This window comes from Xenopus laevis, chromosome 8L (assembly GCF_017654675.1).
Source record: "Xenopus laevis strain J_2021 chromosome 8L, Xenopus_laevis_v10.1, whole genome shotgun sequence".
NCBI classification, from domain to species: Eukaryota; Metazoa; Chordata; class Amphibia; order Anura; family Pipidae; genus Xenopus; species Xenopus laevis.
This window is the reverse complement of record NC_054385.1, coordinates 62,093,277-62,118,992: the sequence shown is the minus strand read 5'-3', so window position 1 is coordinate 62,118,992 and position 25,716 is coordinate 62,093,277. Positions and strand designations below refer to the sequence as shown.

The following is a 25,716-nucleotide window of genomic DNA, read 5'->3' as shown; positions in this document are numbered from 1 at the left end:
TTTCTGTAAATGTGACCACTTTGTTTTTTCCTCCATGTATTCTGTCAATGTATTCTTTTTGTTCTCCCTGCTGACTGATCTTTTTCCAAAATAAGACCCAAAACCCTCAGAGCAGCTTGTATTTTTCATTTCTCCTCAGCTTTCTCATCAGTTGAGTGTGACAGATGCTGGATTGCTGACACAGTGTAGAAAAGGCACCTGCATTTGCTCAGAGGCCTTGGCTTTTCTTGTGCTGCCCTGCCGATGAGCCTATTGAATGAGCACAGCATTACTTCCATGTCTATTCACTGCAGCATTAATGTTTGCTGCTAAAACTATATATACTATATAAGCAAAAGGATTTTGGGCATCTTTTCTCACTTGTTAATAGGCACTCCCTAGACATCCAAGTAGGTCACAGCCGCTGTATACAGAAAGATGTTACTGGTAATGTAAATGTTCTGTTATCCGTAAACCCATTATCCATAGTCAAGTAGTTAAGCATTTGAGCGCGACTAAGCCATTTCCAAATGTTTCAGTTTTCCTATTATCACACTAATTATATAATCTCGTTTATCTTTACAGTAACAAGTTCCCTTTAGATATAAGCATGCCTGTCTTCTCTCTGACCTGAGCAAAGTGCAGATGTTTTGCACTCCAGCTTTAAACCACAGCAGTAAAAGTGCCGCAAGTTTAGTTTCCCTTTTTTAAGAACTATAATAGGGCTGCTCAGCTAGTGACTCCGGGGCTGGATGAGGCAGGGCATTTTATAAACCTATTTGTATGACATATTTTTTTTAACATAATCTGGCTGGAAAACATGGAGTAGAAAATAATACATGCAAAATATGGACAAAGTTTGGTAACCGTAACACTGAGCTGTTCATAATTAAAGGAGTTGTTCGCCTTTGAATTCATTTTTAGTAGACAGTGGTTTTCTGAGACCATTTGCATTGGGTTTTTGTTTTCTATTGTTTGTGATTTTTGAGTTATTTAGCTTTTTATTCAGCAGTTCTCCAGTTTGCAGTTTCAGCAATCTGGTTGCTAGGGTCCAAATGACCCCAGCAACCATGCATTGATTTGAATAAGAGACTGGAATATGAAGATGAGAGAGACATAAAATAAAGATGAGTAATACATTTATTCTGCATTTTTTTATCTTGGACATGCAAGTTAGTATATTTTTAACTGAAATTCAAAATAGATGCTGACATTTCAAATACAAACAGGTCCAGTATAAAGCACCAGTCCGGCAGTTGTGCAGCAGCCCCTCTGGCCTATTCCATATTGTTAGTCTGAGCCTGACTGGGTGTTGCCATATTGTTTTCCCTACCTGAGCTGTTCAGTTCATGTGACTTTTTAGATGCAACTGAAATCTATAGGAATCATTCAGATTAATTAACATTATATTTAATACTATCTACACACACAATTTTGAGTATTATGATACACTCTATCGATTGGTGTTAGTAAATTGTTACTAATCAGAACAAAGTGTGGCAGTTAGAAAGGTACAGTGCAATCTAAGTTGTGTCATTTCATTAAAGCATTGTTTTTATTGGTCACGAGAATGTACAGCATTTATTTAATCCCACACTGTTTGTAGGGGGAATGTTTAGTTACCTTCCATTTTCACAAAGAGTGCCTTGGTTTTCCATAAGAATAACTAACTGTCATAGAATTAGATCTATCTGTTACACTCAAAGCTCAGATTAGATATTCAACTCTGAAATATATGAATTTGAATTTTTTCTTTGTTCATGAAACATAATTTCAAAGTTTATAGATGTTAAACATTATTTGTTTATGTATAGGCTGAGTATATCTTTAACTGTTGCTTGATTTATTGTGTTTTGCAAGAGCCACACGCATTTTAATAACCTAAATATTTGAGCATTAACAACTATTTTTTTCTTTCTTAATAGTATACCGTGTGGAACTTTATCCCCAAAAACCTGTTTGAGCAGTTTAGAAGAATTGCAAATTTTTATTTTCTCATCATATTTCTTATTCAGGTAAGTTACAATTTTACTTTTCAACAGAAAAAATATATATTTACTCAACCAAAATGAACTGTTCTAGTGCTGTAAGGGCTTTTGTCTCTTAACGTGGTTAGGGGGCAACAGACAGAGAACCCTTTATCTGTATAATTATCAAAATCTTGCTCAATATTTCTTAGACATATGCACAGGAAAAATAAAAATATGATGATTTTTGTCCCTCTGATTGCTACCAGTTAAGGGTTTGTTCACATTAAATGAACTTTTAGTATGGGATGCAGGAAGTGGTATTCTGAGACAACTTGCAACAGTTATTTGTGGTTTTGAGTTATTTAGTATAATTCAGCAGCTCCTAGTTTGCAATCTCAACAATCTGGTTGTTAGGGTCCAAATGACCCTAACGGCCATGCATTCATTTGAATAAGAGACTGGAATATGAATAGGAGACACCCTGAATAGAAAGATGAATAATAATAAAAGTAATCACAAAAATAAATGTCTAGGCCTATAGAACATTTGCTTTTAGAAAGGGTAAGTGAGAAGGCAAATAATTGAAAAACTTGCTTAAAATTAGCCATTTTATAACATACTAAACGTTAAAGGGATACTGTCATGGCAAAACATGTTTTTTTCAAAACGCATCAGTTAATAGTGCTGCTCCAGCAGAATTCTGCACTGAAATCCATTTTTCAAAAGAGCAAACAGATTTTGTTATACTATGGGACCTGTTATCCAGAATGCTCAGGACCTGGGACTTTCCGCATAACGGATCTTTCTGTAATTTGGGTCTTCATGCCTTGAGTCTACTTGAAATTAATTTAAACATTAAATAAACCCAATAGTCTGGTTTTGCTTCCAATAATGATTAATTATATCTTAGTTGGGATCAAGTACAAGCTACTGTTTTATTATTACAGAGAAAAAGGAAATCATTTTTAAAAATTTGGATTATTTGGATAAAATGGAGTCTATGGGAGACAGCCATTCCGTAATTCGGAGCTTTCTGGATATCGGGTTTCCGGATAAGGGATTCTATACCTGCATACAATTTTGAAATCTGACATGGAGCTAAACATATTGTCAATTTCCCAACTGCCCCCAGTCATGTGACTTGTGCTCTGATAAACTTCAATCACTCTTTACTGCTGTACTGCAAATTGGAGTGATATCTCCCCTCCCCCCCAGCAGACTAACAACAGAACAATGGGAATGTAACCATATAGCAGCTCCCTAACACAAGATAACAGCTCCCTGGAAGATCTAAGAACAGCACTCAATAGTAAAATCCAAGTCCCACTGAGACTGATTCAGTTACATTAAGGGTCAGGCCACACTGGGCGTTTTGGGGAGATTTGGTCGCCTGGCGACTAATCGCCTAGTTTTTGCGGCGACCAATTTCCCCAAACGACCTTCCCTCACCCTGTGCTGGCTAAAATGAAAAGAAAAAAAAAACGCTGCCGCTAATCACACGCGGCGATTCATTTTCCGAAGTCGCCAGGCGTCCAAATATCCCCAGAACGCCCAGTGTGGCCTGACCCTAAGTAGAGAAATACCAGCCTGCCAGAAAGTAGTTCAATCCTAAAGTGCAGGCACAAGTCACATGACTGGGGCAGCTGGGAAACTGACAATATGCCTAGCCCCATGTCAGATTTCAAAATTGAATATAAAAAAATCTGTTTGCTCTTTTGAGAAATGGATTTTAGTGCAGCATTCTGCTGGAGCAGCATTATTAACTGATTCATTTTGAAAAAAAACATGTTTTCCCATGACAGGATCCCTTTAACTTAAAGATGAACCACCCCTTTCAATGAAGGAATATGTAAGTATTTAAATACCTAACTATAAAAGCAGAAGAATATTTTACCTATTCATTTATTGGTATGCTTATTATTTTTTAGTGTTTATGAGTAGCAAAATATTGCACATAACTGAAATGTGATAATGTGACCAATAAAAAAAAAAAAAGGAATATATATATAAAAAAAAACTAGAAAAAGGAAGCAAGCTGTTTTTATAACAAATAAGGCTTCATGCACCAAAGCCAGTTTGTGCATTATACCTGAAAAACTGTTACAAAGGGCACAGAAGACTCATTGATATTATGTGAATCAGCGCTATGGCTGCAAATCATTTCCTGGCATATACATATTTATTGCAATAGAGTCACTTTAAACAGCAGTGATCCAGCAGAAAACCTTTTTTAATGTTTATTAGCTCCTATATCTATTGACGGCCTGTACCGATGCCACTAATTGATATTGAGTTTGACCATGCTCTGCAGGGATTAATGGCTGCATACTGACTAAGAAACTGCTCACTGTGCTTACTGTTACTAGTATTGGAATAATGGCAAAAATCAAATCACACACTGGTGCTTGGGATTGTTTCACTTCACTAAATTTGAGGAAACAGAAGAAAAATGTTGCAGAGCAAACCAGTGTTGATATATCTAAATCTCTCTTTTCTACTCCCATTCCCTAGAATCCTTATTGTCAAAGGATAATACTTATAATGCACTCTTTGACTATTTTCTGCAGTGATCTTACTGCCATGTCTGAGTTTGATGGATTGGTCTTTGCTAAAGGGAGTTAAAAAGGGGAGTGGTCTAAAGATTCCTGCATTTTATGGTCTCAAACTCGATTTTTGCCTTTTGCTCCATATTTTGATGAGTCTGTCCTGCTTGTCTGTGTACATAGTGGGGGTTGTGGGGGTGAAGTGTCCACTTTAATGTTTGATGGGCCCTGTGGTAAGGTTATTTAGGATAAAATCAGATGCTCAGATGCAGATCATGTTTAGTCTGCTAGATGCTATCATCTTAAGCAACCTTATCCTTTCAAAAGTGCACAATATATCATCATGTGACAGCAGCAACCTTAAATATTATTATGTTTTTGATTGTATGCATAATGTGTACTAGAGGACTAAACCACAGATCAGTTTGTGAGCCAGTGCAACAGCAGGAGCTGTATCAGAGGTCTAATGGTGTCTCTGGCTATTGTTGTCCATCTGAAAAGGTGCAATCAATTTTTGAATGATCCTTACATACACTACTAAGCTTTCCACTAAAGTGGATTAAATCTTTTGAAGAGTGAAAACCTGAAACTAATGGGCAGCAGGTCATGCAGAGCTGCTCTAAATCTGTAGCATTCTTTTGTGTTTAGAATTTAAGTTTTGCTCTGGAAAGTGCACACACAGGTAGTAGCATTGAAACTAGTTCAACTAGGTCACCTTCGGCTTGTTTCTGTACTCGGTTATTCTAGATTGCTGAATTGTTTTTAGCATTTGAAGCATGAATCATTTGAAGTGATGCCATGTTATTCACATTTTCAGTTTTTAACAAACTATTTTCATAAATGTTGCACTGAGCTCTCTGTTGCCTCATTGCCCCACCTAAAATACACCCACTCCAGGAATGTATGTGCACAGAGACCCAGAAGGAATTTAATGCAAGCAAAATGCTCAAATTACTTACACCAGTAAAATGCATTTAGTTACCAGCAAAACTGTATATCTCTCCTGTGCTCTCTATTCTAGCTACTACTTTTTCCTCTATCTTGCACAAACACTGACCTTTCCTTTATTTCTCAGTATCATTGACTGCCACTCAGTTCAATTACTCAGTTTCTGTTTCTAGTTCCTACTTCCTCTCTCAATTGAACTTTGGTGTCCTTAAAATGCATCTCTGTCCTTGGCTTGCTCACTGCCGCACCTTCATGTTTGCTTCAGGACAGATTCAGAAGAGTCACCAGTTAGGGAACATCAGACCACCAGACACACAGGCTGTTTCAGTTGCTTTAGTCACTGTTTTAAGTAGCAAAATGTATTAGAATACCCAAAATATCACTCCATAGGCTTCCAATAAAATTGCCTTACAAGTGCTGGCACAAAAGCTAATTAGAAATGTATTGCTTGATAAGCTAAGCAAGTATGTCATTGTTCACAATAACCTGGCTACCAGAAGGCATGGTTTAAGGAATTAAGGAATAATTGTGTGATGGTTTGAACCAGAGCAATTACATGATTAAGCGGAAATATGCTGATTGGTAAGGCTCCTTATGTTGACCTATGTGTTTTGCTTAACATATATTGATAAATTAAATGTTTACCCAACTATTGGAGAGAACATATTTCCCCTTTAATGCTTTTAAGTATTAATTCTTGTAGATCAATAGTGCAAGTGAATTTCCAGGCAGCGTTGAGCCGATATAAACCACTCAGCCAGGAAGTCACTTAGCTCATTATATGGCTCCCTAGTGATTGTCCCCCTCCCAGCAACTTAAAACTACCTATACACGCGTAATGCTTGTCATATAATGCTTCCATCACAGTCTGTCTATTGTGTTTCCTTGAGTGCTGAACTGGGGATATTGTGCAATACTTCAGTTTCCATATGTAAAAGAGTGGAGAATTGTGGCAGATTTTGCTTGCAGCCCAATGGCTTCTGCCACATGTACTACCCTGAGCTACTTTATTCAAAAAGCAGCTGAATTACAGACTCAAGCCTGTGGGTGGCTTGGCTTTGTCAATCATTAAATCACTTTGCAACATAAGGGGGTTAAAACATAATAAACTCATCATTTGTATTTTAAAGCTGGATTTTATTTTTCTCCTTTCATCTGTAATATCTGCAGTTCTTAAGCAAACTCAAAACATAAATATTTTCTTCTAGAAACTCATTCCCAGCCTATTCTTCTTATTTGTATCATTGCCAGTAGTTCTCATTGTGTTCTGTTACTCTTGTTGTCTGTGGAACTGAAAACAAAGCTGCCTGTCTTGCATTGCAGGAGTCAATGACGTTACTGTGTTTTCTCCAACAGGCTATTGTAGACACACCAACAAGTCCAGTAACCAGTGGCCTTCCTCTCTTTTTTGTTATTACTGTCACAGCCATTAAACAGGTAAATTTGTATACAGTTATGCGCCTGGCCTTTTAATGGTATAATGCTTAACTGTCTTGGTTCCTTTAGTTTCTGGCATTGCAGTCACAGTGGTGCTTGAAAGTTTGTGAACCCTTTTGAATATTTCTGCATAAGTATGACTTTAAACGTGATCTGTTTTTTACACAAGTCCAACAACTCGATCCCTTATTTTCTCATTAGTAATGGTATACTCATGCCGTACTGTGGCACACAGTGTGGGTGATGTCACAAGAGGGCTTTCACATTTCTAACAAAATGCATCAAGACAAATGCTTCAAATCAGAAAAAGATGCATGCCGTCATTATGCTTATTAATTATCTGAAAGACAACGTTTATATCATGAACAACAGTTTCTGGTGTTTTGTCTGGGTCTGTTTTCCCAGGGATAAAGTACAAAAGAATGCAATGACTCTTTAAAGATTACTTTGAGCAGAGTAAGGCATGTGCAGACCTTTAACTGTTGCTGAGCTATAAGCTAAAGAGAATGGCTGTTTGGAATAAACACAGCTGGAAATCTGCATGCTTTCACTAGGCTTTTATTGGGAAATGGTATTCTTCTCAAATCCACAACAAATTACATTAGCAACAGTAAACAACATCAACTATGCCTCATGTTTCAATGTCTGATGTTTTTGTTAAAGTTCATTTTAAGGTAAACGACCTTACGTTGTAGAAAATGATAGTCTAAGACAAAATGCAGTTAGTGCTTCATTTATTTATGTGTTACTATTTTACAGCTCTCCTGTTTGGAATTGACTAGCTGGTTGCTAGGTCCCCACTTACCCTAGCAGTCATTTTGGAATATCTACTGTGCAGGGCCTTTATAAAAGAATAAGCAGTATCAAGTAACAATAATGTAGTCTTACAGGGTATTATTTTTTCTGGGGTCCCCAGCAACCAGATAACCAGAAAATAACTGGAAAACAATAAAGGCCAGTTTTAAGTATAGGTTAATATGTAACATCTATTAAATCAATCATTCAAAGGGAACCCTAATTTTAAGCATGCTATTTTATTGGCAACCAGAAATGTATTGCTAGAGAAGTTGGATAAGAGGGTAGGCTTAGAGGTTAGGGGAAATGAGCTGTTCTAGATGGTGAATCCTCTACCATTTATAGTGGATTTTCAAACCAGAATGGCTTCTTACATTACAGATCAATGCATCCTACTTTGGCTGTTTTGATTGCTATGAAAATGTTATTGTTTTGCATCCCACAACATGAAATTATTATTTTTCTTGTCAATATTAGCAATAGCCACACTAATAGAGCTTATGTTTATTGTATGTAAATTGTTCCATACAGGGCTATGAAGACTGGTTGCGGCATCGAGCAGACCATGAAGTCAATAAAAGCACTGTCTACATTATTGAGGGTTCCAAATGTGTCAAAAAGGAGAGTGAAAAAATTAAGGTGACATGTACAGCCGTTGACAGAAAACTTTTTGAATATCCAAGCTTTTATCGATTGTTCCATTATAGTGAAAGAAGTGACTTGGTGCTTAAATTATTGGACTTTGACTTTAATCTTAACCCTTGTGCGTTTAGGGCACTGAAATATCTTGAATACTGCAAACGACAAAACGTCCCTTGTTTCCTGCACATTGGCTAGAATTGAATCACCGGTAGGGTGGCATACGTGGCACGACTACTTTATAAAGTCATCCAAAGTTTTATTTGTGAGGAAACTTTAGGCAACTTCGTACTGTGTATGTTACCCCACTGGCGATTCGTATTTTAACCAGTGGGAAGGAAACAAATTATGTTTTTATCACCTCTGGTACACAAGAATTATTGCAGGGGATAAAAAAATCTGTGTGCAATTGCCCTAAAACCTAGTTTTACATGGCAACTTACTAGGTAACTAAACCGTTCTGTGGCCACAATTAATAATGACAAGTAAGTGAATAAATCAAAATTAAAAATGGTAAAATCCAAAAAATGTCTGGATATAGATAGGGGTGATTGACCTGTCGTTGACCACCAATGTTTTCCAAGCTGTCAGTGGTGGAACACTCCTTGTGCCATAAGTCTCAGTGCATATAAAAACTGTAACCTAAACATACCTTCAAACTACACTTCTAACTTGGAAACGGCCAAGTTACCTCTGCTAATTATACATTTTGCAAAAGAGTGATAAAATTGCTGTTTTTTAAGCTGAAGGCATTCAAGGAGTTTGGTTATAATATGCTTGGTCTATAATGGTTTAAGGAATACATGAACATATGCTTGGTTGTATCTAATATTTGCAGGTTGGCGACATAGTGGAAGTCAGAGACAATGAGACCTTCCCATGTGATCTAGTCATGTTGTCTACAAGCTGCCGGGATGGGACCTGTACAGTTACAACAGCAAGCCTTGATGGGGAGTCCAACTTTAAGGTATCATTCTTTAAGACCAGCTCCTACTGCTCCAGTCCACTGCAATGTTAAACTAACAGCTTACAAAGTTATATGGTGGTACGGCAAAAACTTTGTATAATATACTGTTACACTACACTTGTTAAAAAAATTAGGAGTGGGCATTTTTGGGTCCCAAACATCAGGTAAAGAATCACTGTAACATATTGTGGAGCAATAGATCTTTTTACTTTGCTTCAACTATTTGGTTGAAGATTGCCTTCATTTGAGTGCCTGCTCCACAATATTTTTCTGTTTGTCTGCTCCCCGTGCTGAGGGCTCAGGGCAGTGCATCTGGGCCTCTTCCTTAATGTGGTGGGTAACAACATTACTTTTGGAGACCCTCATTTATGTTTCATAAGAATGAATTCTATGTTAAATATGTTCGATTATTGGCTTTGACATGAAGTGATGTTTATGCCTTTGGGATTATGAACAATTGCCAGATTTTTGCCACCTTCATGGATTTTAACATCTGAACTTTGCCTAGACACCTCAACTGATTCTGTGGCTATACACCCACTCCCACAGGATTTCTGGGACTACTAATTTGTACTACTAATTGTGTCTCATGGAAATATTCCAAAGTCTATGTTACCCAATGGATTTTCATAACCACTGCACTATATTTACAATCAGGATGCTGATATTTCAAGTGGGTTGTGTATCACATACACTGGACAGCAGTTTAAGGCCAGCTTGATAAAAGACTCAAGGCAGTCTGAAACGTTGCTGAATTTTCGGGTCAGAGCCCATGTTCCAATAAAGGCATTTTAAAAGAATCCTGTGGCTGATGTTGTCTGTGAATATACTGATTCAAGAGAACAGTGTGAAGTGGACATTGTATGACTTGCACCAAATTGAAACTAAAACTGAATTCATGGAGCGTCCTTAATAAAGTACTTGCTGAGCAGTGCAAGGCCTGCCACTAGAATCTTAAATAAAAAAAAATCACCATTTCATTTAAAATACATTATGTGCAGTAACCTGCAGCCCTGTTTAATGTGATCAGTATCTGTGATCATCTTAGATATATTTTGAGATTAGGCAACTTTAAAATCTAGCATTGTTTTAGCAGAACTGCATGTTTCTTAGCCTCTGGCTTTAAGATGAATAATGATAGGGTCAAAATAAAACTTAACATCCAGGCCAAATTGGAACTTCAGACTGTCCTATAAATAGAACAAAAATTCAGCAGCAGGGTTAGAATTTAATGGTGTTTTCCATCATTGACAGTTCTGTGCTAAATGCAAGAGGTAGAATCTAAAATTAGATCTAAATCATCAAGGGATTTCTTATCGTGCAGTTAAGCCCTGCTGGCATGAGCCAAAATGTATTTGATCTGGGCATATAGTTGTCCGACTGACTGAACAGTGTAAAATGAAATGACTCACTGTGTGTTTTCTGGTCTTACCTAGACCTATCATGCTGTGCCAGAAACTGCTATCATGGGCTCTTATGAAGATCTAAATGCTTTTTCAGCCACCATTGAATGTGAACAGCCTCAGCCTGACTTATACAAGTAAGTAGATTGGTGGCTTCTTTTGAGGACCGTCGAGCAAACCTTTGTGGATCCATCAATGATTTATGACTTACATCAATGATTTATGACTTACAAGCTATCCATTTGCTTCAATTGTGTATGCTAAAAATAGGATGACTTGTGGCTTTATTTTGCCTTGTGTACATGTGCCCATTTGCAGCACCATAACCCTCACCCTTCAAAATGAATGAGGAGGTGAACCTTCCACATCACTTTGTAAATAATATTAGCATATGCTGACAATGTGCTACACTTACAGGACTTCAAAATATGTCTGTGTTATTTAAGTTACCCCAGTGTTTCTGTATGCAAGGTGACCTTCCTCGGAGACAAACACACAAACTCTGAGGAAGGTCTCTGTTTGTCCCTAAGAAAGATCACTGTTGCTTACCAAAACGTTAATAGCAGCCATGCAGTGGTTTCAATTGGGCTCATTGAAAGAAAGTAGCTACAAATAGCTTGCAGTGCCCCCTGTGGCATGTGTCTGCTGGCAGCCACACAAGTGAATTTAGCCATTTGCCTGCTGCTAAAAGCTGCAGCCAGCATGGATATTATTTTACTCTGTGTGTGCTGCTGGCTTTTTCCTGACCTGCACAACTAATAAATAAAGTATAAGAGCAGAAAAGTACTTTTTTTTTCAGTTGCAGCGAGCTTCTCAGTTCATTCAGCATGCATATTTACATTCCAAATGATGATATTTTTTTTAAGTGTAACTAACAACTAACCAGTGCCATTTACATCAGATTTGGTCATGCTTGATGACTAAAGGTGGCCATACACAGGCCGATAAAAGCTTATTTTTTTTTATTCTAGTGCACCATAGATTTCAGGTTGTCAAATAATAAAAACTAAGAGGAAAAAAACATTGTAAAGTTTGTGGTACAGATATGGGACCTGTTATGCAGAATGCTCGGGACCCGGGGTTTTCTGGATAATAATAATAATTTGGATCTTCATACCTCTACTAGAAAATCATGTGAACATTAAATAAACCCAACTTGTAGGCTTTGCTTGCAATAAGGATTAATTAGATCTTAGTTGGGATCAAGTACAAAGTAATGTTTTATTATTACAGAGAATAAGGAAATAATTTTTAAACATTTGGATAAAATGGAGTCTATGGGAGACGGCCTTTCTGTAATTCGGAGCTTTCTCGATAATTGTTTTTTGGATAACTGATCCCATACCTGTATTTATTATTGGGTTTGAAATTTTGTTCGATTTTTTCTTAGAATCCTGCATGGAATTGATGCAATACTTTTTTGTTACAAGCATAATATAAGTGCACTAACTATTTAGACATTTTTGGCTGTTATAAACTATCACCAGCAGGGATTTCTAAACGTACATGCTGTATGTTCATTGGAATTGGTCATCTGCTGTTGCTTGGCTGTTGTATTTCCCTTCAGTGTCACATCTGTGATGGCAGTCTTTATATTTTGTAGGTTTCATGGAAGAATAGATGTGAACACTAACCAGGATGTCAAAGCAAGGTACGGTATAAACTTGTAAGAAAGACAAAATTAACACTGCCTCTAATTATCAACTTCAGTTAATTTAATTTCTGCAGTGGTCCTGCTTCAAAAATAACACAGACGGATTCCCTTATGCTTGTTTCTGATTCACTATATTTAACTGATTATTGAAATCCCAGTTGTCTATTTATTTATTTATTGCTTTGTGTTTGGAGTTGTATTATGTGGGTAGACACCACAGAAAATTCAATATTCATTTACTTTTAGGCTTTTTCTATTTTTGATGCTAAGTACTGTTCTTGCAGTGTTGGTTATATTGATAGTCTTAAAGGAATTCAAATATTTAATTTCTTTTTTTAATGGTATGTTTTTCCCACTGCTTAGGTCTTTGGGTCCGGAAAATTTGCTGCTTAAAGGAGCGACTTTAAAAAATACAAAGAAGATATACGGTACAAATTTCAAAACCTTTTATTGATGATGTATCTGCACAAGCAGTGTCTTTTTCCTGCAAATAAAAATGGGTTGTTTTTGGTTTCTTTGTACCTGCAAAACATTATTTCTGTTATTGTTTAAAATCCCATTACGTTTGTTGCAGTTCTTTTTTTAAGGCCTGTTGCCTAAAGGGCAGCCAGAGCATTTGCCAAATAAAGGTGTCAAAAAGCATTTTTTATTGACCTGGCAAGACTCAAGAGAATCAAAGAATAGGCTACATTACCTGTCAGTCTTGTTTTCTTACTCTTCAATAGCATTCAGGAATCGGCACTGCTTTAAAATGAAAGGCAGACCTTTGTTCAAAACCAGCCATCTAAGAGGTTATTGATTTGATAATACTTCACTTATTCTTCTTAAAACACAGCCAGTGGGGATCCCTTAGTCCTGTTTTGAACCAGACTGTGGTTATTATTTAGTTGGCATATTGCAGGGGACGGGGTTATGGTAAAATAGGAGATTTTGGGTTTATTGTTAATGTTTCTACTATGCTTAATGTAATCTAACTTTGCTACCAATCACCATCTAGCATGTGTCTAGCACTAAATGCAAACAGTGCATAATGGTACTTCTGATTATCTGTTAACTGTATGCACCCAAAAAAGTAGGAAGGAATGATGCTAACAGATGATCACTAAAACTAGAGACAGTAAGATGATCCCTGTGCGCACTGTTCTATGTCAGATGCAGTTTGACTTATAGCTTACATACAGATCCACAAAAGTGCCACCAAAATTATAAGTATACTGTATAATAGCAATAACTGTGTTCATGTCATACCCAGGTGTTGCTGTATATACTGGCATGGAAACCAAAATGGCACTCAACTACCAAGGAAAGTCCCAGAAACGTTCTGCTGTTGAGAAGTAAGCCTGGCTAAGCAAACATCTGTCATTATTTGTTCCTGTGCATAGTTGTGGCTTTGTATTTGGACAGTTAACCTGCTCTCATAAATGAATTCCAGCATCCCTATAAAGAGCAATGATGTAAAATACAATGAATAAAACATAATACAAAAATAAAGTACTCAAATGGAAGCAATGTGCTGGGTATAGTTAATATGTGATTTATAGTTACTAGTGATTAATGTGTATTAAATGTTTGAAACTGTGCCTGCAAATTAGTTTTTCCATTTTGTTCTCATTCTTCACAACGTTATAACAGAGATGAACAAAATGGAAATGTAGCTGGAAGCTAGAGAAGGGTAGATAGTTAACAGTGTGCCAAGAATGTGAATTTGGAGCCTTGACACTTTGTTCCTAGGATTTGCCAAGATCTGTATCTTATTAACTGCTTACATTTCAGTATTATTTTCTGTAGTTTAATGCTTCCACTGTACTTTGGAGCTCCCCAATGATTTGTGTATAGGTGTTATACTTATCTAAGCCTATTTCTACATTTACCTTCAAATTTTCTACAGTTTCCTCACGTTTTAGGAAATTATTGCTGTTATTTCCTCAAACGTGAGGAAACTGTAGAATAATTGAAGGTAAATGTGGAAATAGGCTTAGCTAATTATAAAAAAAAATTGTGTTGCCTCTCTGCCAGAATCATCGCTCATTATAAAGTTGCACTCACTTCTATCTGAATTCACTGGCTATGGTTCTACAAAACACATTTGTTCAATGAGACACTGGCTGGATGTTATTCCTATTTGTATGGGCCGACCCAGGATGTCAAGTGATTCTCTTCCCTATGTTTGTGGATATTAAAATAAACTGTAAATAGGGAAATGTGTAGGTAGAGCTAAAGGGGCCCTTGGTCTATATCTGCACTAAAACCACTTACACTGCAGTTTTTTGGGATGTTTTCAGGTTCCTTGTAACTATGCATACAAGCTTAATCCATCACTCCATTTTCCGGGCACTATGACTCTCTAATTTCTCAATGATGGACAGATGTGGCAGCGACCTCACAGTCTTTTCTTGTCCCTTTCAGATCCATAAATGCATTTCTAATAGTATATTTATGCATACTGGTCTCCAAAGCAACCATCTGCACTTCTTTGAAGTACCTGTGGCAGAGCAATCCAGCCAATGATGAGCCATGGTACAATGATAAAACCCGCAAGGAGAAGGAGGCCTTCAAGGTATATGGCATGTTTTGAGAATGCAGCCAAAAATTGTGCAAGAATGATTGTGCTTAGCTTAGACAGATGTTGATTTCAGAAAATATTTCAGGCTGATATTTATTAATCTGTGTTCCTACAGTGGGTTAGCACTGAGTTTTAAACTTGTGCTTGCTGTAGGGATACACCGAATCCACTATTTTGGATTCCGCCGAACCCCCGAATCCTTTGCGAAAGATTCGGCCGAATACCGAATCCGAACCCTAATTTGCATATGCAAATTAGGGGCTGGAAGGGGAAAACATTCTTTACTTCCTTGTTTTCTGACAAAAAGTCACATGATTTCCCTCCCGCCCCTAATTTGCATATGCAAATTCGGGTTCGGCTGGGTAGAAGGATTCGGCCGAATCTGAATCCTGCTGTAAAAAGCCGAATCCCGAACCAAATCCTGGATTCGGTGCATCCCTACTTAACAGGGACAGGAAACAAGTGAATGGAAGTCATAGTTGAATATTGTGCCGCAATAGGTTAAACTAGATTTTTTTGTTTTGTGTATCATAGGAGTGTTCTTCAAGGTGTGTTTGAAAGTTGTTTAAATTGAATTAGAAGTGCTTAATAATTTGAGTTTTTGATATAGTATTTAAACATGTTGCAGCAGAGAGTGGCACACCACAGGTCAAAAGCTAAGAATAGAGGGCATACAGGAGTGTATTTTTAATTTAAAAAAAATTAGGTGCTGTGTAACACAGGTGCTTTGTTACTTGTGAATATGTTTCCCAGCAGAGTTGGTTTGCTATGGCAAAGCTGTAATAGTAAAAAAACACAACCATATTAGATACTTGGTGGCACTCACATACATACATACATACATACATACATACATACATACATACATACATGACACACATACAGTACATACAGGATTGTTAAACAGATTAAACAGATATATGGACATATATACAGGTATATGCACATATTCTCTTCTGATATTCTTCTTTGATTTGTGTTTGACAGCTGGCAAAGAATTTCTTTTTTTATAGTGTATTTAGCCTACATATTTTAAGAACAGTACTTGTAACACTACTTCCCTCACTGTGGTAATGAAAGTTTTATTTGTAAACCTTGTGTTTCTCTTGGTCATTCTTCCTAGTTTTCTCTTTATATTTCCCCCCCCAGATTTTGAAAATGTTCACAGACTTCCTCTCGTTCATGGTGCTTTTCAACTTCATCATCCCAGTATCCATGTATGTTACTGTGGAAATGCAGAAATTCCTAGGATCCTTCTTCATTGCTTGGGATATGGAAATGTTTGACAAGGAAATAAACGAAGGAGCTTTGGTTAACACATCTGACCTTAATGAAGAACTGGGGCAGGTAAGGTTCCTTTTAGTGAAATTATGCTTTAACAGTCACTGGTCCTATTAGAAACTTAATAAGGAGGACTTGATAAAGGATTTGAGTATAGCTTCATGCACGTAAAATTGCTGTTTTTTAGTATTTGTGTTAATATTTCTACCAGCTAAAAACCTAAAATGATTAATGGGGGTGTATCTGAAGCATTCAAGCAAGTTAATGTTCAAGTTAAGAGCAAGTTAATGTTCAAATAAAAAACAAGTTAATGTTCAAATAAAAAGTTAGTTAAAGTTCAAATAAAAAATGTGACTTCCAGTTGATGAAAAAAACCCTACAGTGATTTTCTGCGTTTTTTTATGTTGCAGTTTATTGAATTTTCCGTAGATTTTAACAACATTGCTTATGTGTATGTAGTACAAATATATCAGAAACATCAAAAAATGGATCATATTATGCAATCAATATAAAGCTATATTGTCTGTACATAGACAGTGGGGGTATTTATCAACACTGGGCAAATTTGCCGTGGGCAGTAACCCATGGCAACTAATCAATTTGCTGCATTCATTGTTCTACTTGCAGCTGGTTTTAAAAAGCAAATCGCTGATTGGTTGCTATAGGTAACTACCTATTGGTTTTAAAAAGCAAATCGCTGATTGGTTGCTATAGGTAACTACCTATTGGCAAATTTTCCCAGCATTCCCCAATTAACTCTATTATAGAAGACTTGGTAAAAAAGGGAACTAAAAAGAGGGGGGGGGAGAAGATGAAAAGAAAGGAAAAGGAAAGCGTGAACAAAATTAAATCAAGAACAATGACATCATATCATCTAGTATTGGGTTAAACCAACTGTTTTTGATTTAAATATAGTATGATGTAGGCGGCAATATTCTGACACAATTTTTGGTTTATAAATTATTTATTTAGCTTTTTGTCTAGAAGCTCTTTATCTTGGAATTTTAGCATTTATCTGGTTGCAATTTACCCTAGCAGCGAGGAGTGGTTTGAATGAAAGACTGGAGGTATCTGAGCAGAAAGAAAAGTACTCACAAGTAACATAAAAGCATTACATTAAAATTGGAACCTCACAGAGTAGTAGTTTTGGTTACTGGGGTCAGTGGCCCCTTTCTGAGAGCTGGGAAGAGGCAGAATATAACGGCAAATAATTCATAAACTGTAACAAATAAGTGAAGATCCACTTAAATCTTGCTAAGGCCATTAAATGTCACCTTAAATGTGAACTACACCTTTTAACACCTAGTGTACTGAAATAAGGCAATAATACAATGGTAATCCCATAATTTGAGTGCTCTAACACTTTTACATTTGTTCCCTTTCAGGTCGAGTATGTATTTACAGATAAGACTGGGACACTCACAGAAAATAAAATGGAGTTCATTGAGTGTTGCATTGATGGCCACAAATACGCAAATACAGATGTGATGGATGGGTTGCCTTTAACTGATGGTTTAGTTTGTTTTGGTAAAGCTTCCCAGGTAAAGGACTTTTCCTTAAATCGTAGCTTATAGGAATTGTCTGAAAATTAAATCTTAAACTGTCTTATATTAATGTAAAATTAACAGCACCCCCAGTTACTAGTTACTGCTGCTTATCCCCCAGAGGTTAAGCAAACAGATTCCACTCATGTTTAATAAATGGAAATGTGCTGAGAGAACATTCTGTGCCCCCAATATGACTTGGTCACTAGTTTTGTGTGTGTTCCATCTGGCCAGTAGGAGAACCAGATAAAGAGGCTTCTGCAAGAAGTACCATACACTATGGATGATGAATGCCAAGTCTTGTGCTCAAAACTGATCAGCACATTCTGTTTCATAGGACCGGGAAGAGTTATTTTTAAGGGCTCTTTGCCTGTGCCACACAGTGCAGATGAAGGAAGAGTGTCATACTGATGGGCCAAGTTTTTCATCTACAGATAATTGTGCTTACATCTCCTCTTCTCCTGACGAAATTGCCCTGGTGACTGGAGCCAAGAGGTAAGATGTCAAAGCTCAGTAACAAACTCCAAGCTGAACTGCTTTTTGTCTTCACAGAGGTACACACTGGGGCTATGTACATGCCACCTGCTGGTTGTAACCGTGAATGCTTCATTTGAAAAATGCACATTTAATTGCATATAAATGCATTGTTCCTTTTATGCAGGTTACAGTGCAGTTTCTTTGAAAAACAGTTGTGTTTTAAGTTTTTTTTATTTTTTGGTACAGTACGGCATTTATAAGCAATCCTGTATGTTTATCAGCAATCGTCTACTGTATTAAAAATGCATGTGCACAAGTGTCACTTACACATATCAAAGATAATATTGGAAGATGTAATATTCAGTATTCATATGAATGTAGAAAATGTTTAAAAGGGTGGTTTAAGTTAACTTTTAGTGTGTTATAAAATGGCCAATTCTAAGCAACTTTTCAATTAGTCTTCATTATTTATTTTTTTTATAGTTTTTCAAATATTTAATTTTTCTTCTGACTCTTTCCATCTTTCAAATGAGGGTCACTGACCCCAGCTAAAAAACAAATGCTCTGTAACACATTTATTGTTACTTTTTATTGCTCCTTTTTCTCTTCAGCCCTCTCATTCATATTCCAGTCTCTTAATCAAATCAGTCCCTGGTTGCTATGGTAATTTGGACCCTAACAACTAGATGGCAGAACTTGCAAAAAAGTAAAACCAATTACAAATTGTCTCAGAATATCACTCCATGCAACATACTAAAAGTTAACTCAAAGGTGTACAACAACTTTAAAATGGTCTTTAGAAAATTATTACCTTAAGCTTCAATAAATGCTTATAACTATTGTTCAGCTTATTATGTGTTAACAAGGCAATACAGTTGCCCTAAATGCACCTTTATTAAGTAAGCCAATCAAAAAGGGGTTACATGAGCCCTAAATATCTCACCCACTAATTACACAACCCTGTTTGATTGGCCTCCCAAATATCAATGCATATCTTCTCTAATGAAAGAAATGGGTGCCAAGAGAATGTTAAGGGTTTAAACATTAAAAATTAATGTTAGAATGTCTGGTACCCAAACAAGAAGCAGTTAATACTTTCCAGGTTTGATACAAGGGTGAGAGTACCTGTAAAATAAGTGTTTCCAAGAGGTGGTACCTCCAGAACATCTGTCTGAAGCTTAGCCTAGAATAATGGATTTCCTAGATTATATTCACAGTTCAATTGAGGATACAAGCCATATAATGATATGTTAATGTAGCAGCCCCATCTAGGGGCCACGTATTAATGGATATTTGTAACAGTCACGTTTTAAAGCTAGAGAACCATAGCTTCAGCACCAAAGGTTTTTCATTCAATTCAATTGCAGAACATTTTATTTCTTCCAGGTATGGGTTTACATACATGGGAACTGAAAATAATTTCATGAGTGTTAGGAACCAGAAAGATGAAATAGAAAGGTGAGTACTATATATAAACAATATAATATACAGAGGCATTTTAGTCATTTAATGCTTCACATTTATGCGTATATTTTTATTTATGTAGTGTACGTGTGCATGTGGTGCTGTACACTAGAACAATATATTAGTGGGTGTAGGTGCTGAGTGTTTAAAAGACAAGCAGACTAACGTACTATTTGATTTTAAAATACACACTATTGCTTTGCCTTTTTCTTGTCTGCTATCCTACTTATTTTTGTGGTCAAGCTGGTTGTGATGTTTTATATCTCTTCTTGCAGGTACCAGCTGCTACATGTTTTACATTTTGACCCAGTGAGACGGCGTATGAGTGTTCTGGTTAAAGCCAATACAGGTAGAGTTTCAAACCTGCTGTTGTTGCCCAAAGCAAAGTTTCTGATTGTCAGTTTTATTTATTCCCATTCTGATATCAAAGAAGACACCATGAATCATTCTGGCTGAATCAATCATAATGAATAGTAAACCTTTTAACCAAGAAGAATGAAAGGAAATAGTATAGGGATTTTAAAGATGAAGAAAAGTCAAATTCATTGGTGGGTGAATTCTCTGGGTACCTCCCAGTGAATAAATTGTTTACTTTTTACCTTAGGCTGGTACTCCTAGAAGACGTTAGACGTTAGATGGCTATACTTTCAATAGAACTAACTGTTTCCAAATAAATGAAACGGCATACACCTGAATCACAGATCTTTCATTGTTGGCATTCATTTTATGTCCCCATCATTTTTCATTTCAGGTAAAATTTTCCTCTTCTGTAAAGGAGCAGATAGTTCTATGTTTCCCAGGGTGGCACGTGATCAAGTGGAAAGAATTAAGGTTCATGTTGAAAAAAATGCACTGGTATGTTTTAACATCTGCTTTATGCTGCATCTGTCTACAATGAAATTGACAGTTATCCATCCGTACATTTCCAAACTTAAGTCACTTTCAGCCTTAATTCATGACTATATGGCATCTAGGGTTGATTTCAGAAGGACATCCTACGCTAGGATTGTAGTCTGCCTATCCAAACCAAGGCTCAACGTTTGTGGGTGGTTGATGCTTTAGCAACTGAGTAACCACAGCCAGAGCCTTTATTTGAAAGCTAAACTAAATATTAATGTATTGGGCTTAACTACATTAACAAATGTTCCCGCAGTACAGTTTGCATGTATATATGCCAGGAAAGAATACTATGCATATGTAATAACCTATGCTCTGGTTTGTAACAATCTAAGCAAAACAAATGGATGGTATAACTTAGGTATGGTTTATTTCACTTTAGAAACAACAGTTTTACACACATTTTATTTATACTGTGACCTATATTACACTCAAACTCTGTGTCTTTGGGTTGACTTATACTTGATGCCATTTCAAAAGGAGTAATTGGTTTGACTTTACTGAATTTGTGAAATGTTGCTTAAATCTGTTGTCCCTCGCTAATCTTTTAGTAGCAGAAACTCATCTTCTGACTAGAATATCATCTTCAGTATTGAGGCTGCATTAAATCATATAATTTTCTTACTTATGTAAAATTTATTTTTGCTCCAAGGATGGATATAGAACACTTTGTGTGGCATTTAAAGAGATCAGCCAGGAGTTGTATGACAATATTAACAAACAGCTGGAGGAGGCAAAATTAGCATTACAGGACAGAGAAGAACGGCTGGCCAAAGTGTTTGATGACATAGAAGTTGATATGCACCTTCTGGGAGCAACAGCTGTGGAAGACAGGTAATATTAGCTCTGTGGTGGTTTGTGATTGGTTAATGGAAACAGATTTCCAACACATTTTGCTAAGTAGATCTTTAATGCAAAGCATGCAGAATAAATGGCATTGTTATTGCATGAAAAGCTATTAAAATAAATCATATGGATTTGGTACCAGATAATTAAATGTAAGGAAACTTGGTGATTCAAAGTTTACCAAGCTTTATTGTAACCTATAAACCTGACTGCATTCTGTATGTGCCTAAAGGCTGCAGGAGCAGGCATCCGAGACTATAGAGGCATTACATGCAGCTGGAATGAAGGTTTGGGTACTGACAGGAGATAAACTGGAGACTGCAAAATCTACCTGCTATGCCTGCCGGCTTTTCCAGAGTAACACTGAACTACTAGAACTTACCACCAAAGATTTGGAAGAGTATGAAAGGAAAGAGGACCGCCTGCAAGAGTTGCTTTTGGAATATCACAGAAAATTGGTGCAAGAGGCTCCCAAGATGAAAGGGGGAGCTAACAGGTAAAATTCAGTCAGGAAAGCTATGTTTTATTATGTATGATTTTGGTGTTCTCTTCTCTGAGAATATGGTGGAATATACTGGGCGATAGCAGCACCTGAGTGGTCTGGAGGCATTCCCTGTGCTTGAGCTGAAGCTCAACTGGGAACCCTACAAAACTGCTGAAAATTGTTAACAGGGTCCCCTACAGAGGCCAACATGTAGTTTCAGACTGAGGCATCAGGGGCTCACCGGGCCGGGAAACTTCAAGGGCCCTCCTCGCAATCTTGTGGACCCTCATCCTGATGTCCACCCCCGTAACATACTGCATTCTGTGAATCGTTTCCCTCCGTCCTCCTCCTTAATTTTGAGGGGTTGGGGGAGCAAGCCTGGCAGAGCTTATGAGGGCCGGGGCCCACCAGGTTTTCCAGTCCCAGCTATCATATTTTCTAAGCTGTGTCCAAACATTGAACTTGGCTTTATTAAGTTAAGCATAAAATGTCTTTGGTGCTGAGAGTGACTGAGCCTTATTGTCTCTTTATAGAAATTCTTCAAAGTGACCGGTGCTCTGTGTTTTCCAATGCTTGCAATCAAATACGGCATGCCTGAGGCTGCAAATTGTGGATTAATTGTTGCCCAAACAACTGAATTTTCTGATTGTCCTGCAACATTTGTGGCAATCTCCCTCCTAATTTCAGTTATAAACAGAAAAAATATTTGCATTTCAGGAACTGGACTGGACACCAGGACCATGGTTTGATTATTGATGGTGCCACATTGTCTCTTATATTAAACTCCAACTGCAGTTCCAGCCATTATAAAAATATCTTCCTTCAGATCTGCCAGAAATGCTCTGCAGTCTTATGCTGCCGGATGGCTCCACTGCAGAAAGCACAGGTGGGAAAAAGAAATACACTCTGTATGAATGTAATAATGGGAAGATCTAAATATAGAATAGAGCACTGCAGATAGGAGTGCCTTCACAATAGTAAAAGTTGGATAGCGCTATGACTTTATTCCCTTTAATAAAACAAGCAGAACAACTTATTAGGCTCTCAGAGGATTCCTTGCATATATATTTCCTTTTATACATTCCCTTTAAGAAACATTAAACTAAAAGTTAGTATAGTGGCCTATTTATATGACCTGTATTATGATGGTCCGGTTGGTAATACAGATACAACTTCTTTTCTCACCTGTTAGATTGTTAAAATGGTGAAGAACACAAAAGGGAGTCCGATTACCTTATCTGTGGGGGATGGTGCAAATGATGTGAGCATGATTTTGGAAGCACACGTTGGCATAGGTAATCATTTCCATCTCTCTGTACATTTCTCGTAAAATATACTATAAAACATGATTTTTTGGTTTATTACTGAAAGAATGATGTATTTAGTTCTTTCTCTTTTTCCCCTCTAACACAGGCATAAAAGGAAAAGAAGGACGCCAAGCATCACGCAGTAGTGACTATGCTGTGCCAAAATTTAAGCATTTAAGAAAACTTCTTTTAGTTCATGGGCATTTGTATTATGTAAGGATAGCGCACCTTGTACAGTATTTCTTTTATAAGGTATGGAATCAGTATCACATAGAGATAAGAGAGATGGGAGCACCATCCATCAATTAGACAAACAAAAGGCAGTGTGCAGGGTCCAGTGAAATTATCACATGTAAGGGAGATAGAAAAAGACTGACCCATATAAATGCACCTTCCCATCTACTAGATCCTACAAACTTGTGTATAGATGAAAACATAACTTTTAATTAGGGATGCACCAAATCCACTACTTTGGATTCGGCCGAATACCGAACCGAATACTAATTTGCATATGCAAATTAGTGGTGGGAAGAGGAAAACATTTTTTACTTCCTTGTTTTTTTAACGAAAAGTCAAGTGGTTTCCCTCCCCGCCCCTAATTTGCATAGGCAAATTAGGATTTGGTTCGGCCGGGCAGAAGGATTCGGCCAAATCCTGCTGAAAAATGCAGAATCCTGGATTCGGCGCATCCCTACTTTTAATAAACGTTTTAAAAGGATGTCCAAAAGAAAAAACTCATTAAAATTAACGTTAGGAATCCGGGGACGGAATAACTGGAGGCAGTAGGCTGATAGCATATAAATGAGTTGTTGTGAAAGCGGTTATTACAGCTACCTAACCAATACACTGTGCTCCAAACAGTAGCCTGAAGGCACGATCCAGCAGTTTCTATTTTAAGCGATTAGGTATAGCCATATAATCCACACCAACCATCACACCCCTTCACCCACATAGTGTCCCCTCCTGGTTTCAACCGAGTAATAAATGTTTTAAAACTTTTATTAAAAGTTATGTTTTTATCACATGAGTTTTTTTGATCTAGTAGATGGGAAGGTGCATATGGGTCAGTCTTTTTCTCTCTCCACTACAAGGAATCTGTATTACCATCATATCTCACTGCTTATTAGAGAGACTCATAACCTACTGCTTTCTTTCCTTTGATTGTATCTCTAGGCTTTTTACAGATACCTGAGCTGTTTTATTTTCATAGGTTTCTGACCCTGTCTTTTTTTTTTACAAAGAAACATTGTACAAAATGCAGCAAAACTTACAAACCAGAGAGGCCCAACTTGTGCTTTTACAGCTTCTGCTGAACTAAAACTCTAATATGCGTTGTCAGAGAACATTGAAAGATGTAGTTTAGCATAAACTAAAGGGGCACCTGTTAGTCATTTCTGGTAAATCCTAATGTAAATAGGATATATTCGCCAAATAATGAACTTCAACACATAACAGTCTATAATAGAACTTTGATTAGGCTGTCTTCGATAGTACTATCCAAAAACTGCAGTTTTAGCAGCTAGAGGGACGTAGTTTAGCATCAGCTGTATTTGGCTGTTTGCAGTAGAGTTATCTTCTATGCATTTGCCCTTAGAGCTTGCCCCCCAGGCATCCTAAAGTAACGGATTAATGCCCCCAGCCTAAAGGCTAGGTTTGGTTAGATTTGCTTATAGTCCATATGCTCATACTCTTTTAGGTTGATAGGATATCCTGCAGAAGACATTTTTTTCACATCCTGACTTTGAGATCCTTCTTTACCAATTCAAAGACTGTGGTAACCATGGAAATAGACTAATACCTGTTGCATTTCTACTAAATTTGTTAAACATATATTCTTTGCATCAAAGGGAAAATCAACATTTATACTACCCCCTTTGTAGGCAATTTGTAATGTCTTAATGCAAGTGACACAAAGTAAGCCAAAATCATCAGAAGTCTGTTTTATTGCAAGTCTTTTGGGCATCAGCAATGACTTGGACGTTTGTAAAACAGTGATGCCACTCTTCATTGTAACATTTATTTTTATTTTTTTAGAACCTGTGCTTCATTTTGCCACAGTTTTTATACCAGTTCTTTTGTGGCTTTTCACAACAGGTATGTAACACGTTTGTATTGGGAAATGTGTACTGTATTTGAGTTCTTTATATAAGCACAACTTGGTGACACAATGATATCCACTTTATAGTCCAGACAAAGATGGGGTTTATGCATTCTCTGCTATGTTTCAGTCAGTGTTTAATGTTCTGTGCAAAGTAGGAACTCTGCTTCTACCAAAAGTTTTTACACCATTGAGTATGCCCTCAGTAATGTAACATCTGTCTTTCTCATTGTCACTCCCTCTGCTTCTCTATTGTATTTCAGCCACTTTATGATGCTGCATACCTGACTATGTACAACATTTGTTTCACCTCTATGCCAATCTTGGCATACAGCTTATTGGAGCAGCACATCAATATAGAAATCCTATCCACAAATCCTAAATTATATATGTAAGTATGAAAACCCCTTATGGTTAGTA

General features: G+C 37.0%; 1 protein-coding gene across 1 annotated transcript in view; it reads left to right on the top strand.

Annotated features, from left to right (window-relative positions):
• The window catches only part of atp11c.L (ATPase, class VI, type 11C L homeolog), a gene marked incomplete at its 3' end in the record, with an annotated part of 65,043 nt that overhangs the window by 27,553 nt on the left and 11,774 nt on the right, over positions 1-25,716 (top strand). The window contains 22 exon segments of the mRNA NM_001087355.1: positions 1,905-1,994; positions 6,797-6,877; positions 8,204-8,311; positions 9,150-9,278; positions 10,715-10,818; positions 12,285-12,332; positions 12,699-12,763; positions 13,588-13,669; positions 14,742-14,892; positions 16,048-16,245; positions 17,565-17,720; positions 18,061-18,218; positions 19,587-19,658; positions 19,940-20,013; positions 20,416-20,519; positions 21,214-21,395; positions 21,640-21,903; positions 22,609-22,777; positions 23,084-23,186; positions 23,305-23,450; positions 25,233-25,292; positions 25,560-25,687. Of these exon segments, the coding sequence (NP_001080824.1) occupies positions 1,905-1,994; positions 6,797-6,877; positions 8,204-8,311; positions 9,150-9,278; positions 10,715-10,818; positions 12,285-12,332; positions 12,699-12,763; positions 13,588-13,669; positions 14,742-14,892; positions 16,048-16,245; positions 17,565-17,720; positions 18,061-18,218; positions 19,587-19,658; positions 19,940-20,013; positions 20,416-20,519; positions 21,214-21,395; positions 21,640-21,903; positions 22,609-22,777; positions 23,084-23,186; positions 23,305-23,450; positions 25,233-25,292; positions 25,560-25,687 (2,672 nt within the window).